Raw genomic sequence first — 3,400 nt, forward strand, 5'->3', positions numbered from 1 at the left:
TCGGAATAATGTAATAAAATACTTTTAAAATATCAAATTTGCGATTCAGTTTATAAGGCAGGACTCACTCAGATGTATACTTTACAAGCAAAGTTTTAATTTAAACACTGATAAGCTATGTATTTGTTAAAATGTCATTCAAATATCATAAATGAATACAAAAAATATATAAAATAGGCACTAATAGTATTAAAGCATGTATAATCTACGTTTGTATAAAAATTACATACAAAATACAAGCGTTAGAGTAAGTTTGGAGCAGCAAAAATTTTATTCCTTATGTAGCCTTACTTAACTTTAAGAATGAATATGATGAAATTTGTTACAATGATAAAAAATGATAAAATAAAAAAGTTTGTGCGAAAATGATAAAAATTTGTTTAATATAAATGTTTAAATGAGTATGTGTTTAAATATACAAATTTTAATTTCAATTTTCACAATTATCATCGCTGTCTCTTTTAATGCTAATATTCGGTGTTAAACTTTCTTATAAATGAATAAATGGACTTCAATACTAATGTTTACAATATAATTAAGTACAAATACTAAAAGTAACAAATATCAATTGCAATAAAAGGGTCCTTCTCAAGGAAATAGAAGGCCTATGTATTTTTTATTATGCGTGAAACTAAATGTATCACATCTTTGCGCGTTCTGCCTTGTACCATGATAAAATTTACAAATAATAAATGTTTCTTATTCGCAATCTTTGAAAAAATATTAAAAGAAAAATTCTACATAAAAATCAGTCCTAAATATTACTAGAAAAATTTGTACAATTATATAATCACAATAAAAGCAAATATCAATATATTTTGAGGCACAATATATAATATTATACCTGAAACCTAGAGAAATTTTTAAAAATTCGTTGCATATTCGAGAAAATTAAATTTTAAAGAAGATTCGCTATTGTTTCTTAAAGGTAGGCATGAAAGATGATAAATGTATTGAGACAAATTTGTTATCTAATTAATATTTGATGCAGTATAGGTAGCGAAATTATTTTATGAAAGCAATTACATACTTCTATTATACTTAATATAATTATTATTGAGACTTTGTATTCTAAAATTTTTTGTCATTCAGTACTGCGATCAAATTGCCATAAAAATATCATTATTTTTCTATGATACAACACTTTAAAATGTCACTGATTACTTTTAAATAACCAATTTAATTGCAAAATGGTGCAATTGTAATTTCTTTATATTGATTATGGTCATACGTATATGCAATATATAAGTATAATCATTGTATTAAATACGAAAGAATATGAATTCATTGTAATAGCACATTTTTTGAAAAATATTTGAAATAACCAATTAATTTGCAAATTAAATTTTTAATAAGTATATTATGATAATAACAAAAGCTCAACACCACATGTGGTAAGAGTAACAAAGCCTCTTCTTTGCTTTTCAAAAATCTCGATATTTGGTGACGTTAATATTAATTACTTTGGCCTCAAACTATTGATAGGAGTGGGTAATGTAAAATGTGCTGATGTCGAAAGAGTTGTCGCAGTACATGTAGGGATCGGAATATCACCCATAGCCGTAGCGTTTGTTTCACTTTTATAACGAATATTAGTATATTCTCGACCTAAATGGAGAGATTTCTGTAAAAATAATAGATCAAATAAATAAAAATGAATCGATACATAATGGATATAAAAACTTCAGTAACTGTTTTCATAAAAGTACTAATTACCTGCTCTGCTTGCATCCGTTGAGATACTGTTTCAATATAATGTAATACAGCGAGATAAACGAACTTATATTGTGCTTCTGTTTGAACCATTCCTGATCTTTGCGAACGTACTCTTTGAATTGTTCTTTGAATATCAATTTCACAGTCCAATCCTAAAAATATAATGTACATAAAACAGATAAGCATATTACACAAAATAAGAGCTTTAAGCAAAATAATTATTAAAATAAAGATATAATTACCATGACGCTTGATTTGATCAAGAATCATATCGATAACAATAAATGTCCCAGTTCTACCAATACCAGCGCTACAGTGTACGAGAATTGGACCTATGCTTGGAACAGTTTGACCACTTGACGCAAGAGAAGCAGCGATTGATTCTTGTCTTGCATTCACGTCGTGAAGAAAATTTAATACGCACCCGGGATCTGATGGAACACCATGATCAGGCCATGCCTGAAAAGTTAGTATAATATAATCAATTTTATTCTTTAAATTATATGTGGATGCTGATGTAAATAGTAATTATGTACTTGAAAGTGATAGTGGTAAATTCTTCTGGATTCCGTAAAGCATGGTTTATTTCCATGTAACAAAAATTCCCGTAATGTATAATCTGTCGTTGAAGTACGAGATAAAGCACGCACTTTCCATTCACCCCCATATTCTGTAACTTCACCTTCTTCTGGCCAATACCGAGCACATTTATTCTAAAACACGTACAATTTTTCAAATATACTTTCAATATTTATTTTTAGATTACATACTTTTCCTCTTTCCATTTCTTTGGTGGTCATAACTATAACTCGTGTATTTTCTTGATATACCATATGCCAAAAATCTTGTATTGTATTTGGAAGGCAACCTTGTGTTGCAATATAACATTTATTAAATGAACCAAAATCACCACTTGTATTAATTCCACTAGTTTGTCCATCTCCTTCTTCGTTCTATAAATATTTATATATAAATTGATTTAATACTTGTATATAAGATGAATACTGAAGAACAAAAAAAATTTACCCTAATATAGTTAGCATTAATATAGTCGGCTCCAGGAATATTTGGATCAACGTCCTTCAAACGCACTCTTGTATGATCAACTATGGAAAAATCATTGGTAATTGAAATGTATACATAAAAGCAATTGAGTTTAAAAACGGAAAAATCTTACATGGTAAAATATTTTTATATCGGTTCTTTGCCCGATTTTCAGGGCGTAAACCTTCTTTCCTGGAAAACAAATGACGACATTCCAACTGTTGCAATGACTCAAATTCTTCCCAGAACCCAGCTTTTCCTTTACCACGCCCTACTCCTCCTTCATTGCTACCTGTAGCACCATTCCAAAACCATCCATTTGAACAACCATTTTCTTTATGTAATTGTCTTACTCTACTTTCAATACCACTGGCATTTATACGAGTAGCATTGAAAGGTTGCCTAGAAAAGAAAAAAAAAAAAAAAATGAAAGTACATTTATATTACCATATGCATATAAAAGATCATAATACTTTATATTTCTTACCGTAAATGGACAACACTTCCACTTGTTTCCACCATTGGATTACGTTTATAATGCTCTATCAGATCACTTAGACTATCAAATTTATCACCTCCTCCAACATCATATTTATTATCCTGCAATATTTATTGTTTCCAATAATGAAGTCAAAGATTT

The 3,400-nt window shown here is 28.6% G+C and overlaps 1 protein-coding gene across 1 annotated transcript in view; it reads right to left on the reverse strand.

Annotated features, from left to right (window-relative positions):
• Window positions 1–1,459: 1,459 nt before the first annotated feature.
• The window catches only part of LOC108576420 (tyrosine-protein phosphatase corkscrew), a 3,484-nt gene continuing 1,543 nt past the window's right edge, over window positions 1,460–3,400 (reverse strand). Inside the window, exons 5-12 of the mRNA XM_017939412.1 lie at window positions 3,248–3,360; window positions 2,894–3,162; window positions 2,743–2,822; window positions 2,487–2,669; window positions 2,253–2,429; window positions 1,959–2,175; window positions 1,717–1,868; window positions 1,460–1,624 (exon numbers count right to left, since the gene is read on the reverse strand). Coding sequence (XP_017794901.1) covers window positions 1,460–1,624; window positions 1,717–1,868; window positions 1,959–2,175; window positions 2,253–2,429; window positions 2,487–2,669; window positions 2,743–2,822; window positions 2,894–3,162; window positions 3,248–3,360 — 1,356 coding nt within the window. The remainder of the gene's footprint in view (window positions 1,625–1,716; window positions 1,869–1,958; window positions 2,176–2,252; window positions 2,430–2,486; window positions 2,670–2,742; window positions 2,823–2,893; window positions 3,163–3,247; window positions 3,361–3,400) is intronic.

This window comes from Habropoda laboriosa, unplaced genomic scaffold, assembly GCF_001263275.1.
Source record: "Habropoda laboriosa isolate 0110345459 unplaced genomic scaffold, ASM126327v1 scaffold291, whole genome shotgun sequence".
In the NCBI taxonomy this organism is placed as follows: Eukaryota; Metazoa; Arthropoda; class Insecta; order Hymenoptera; family Apidae; genus Habropoda; species Habropoda laboriosa.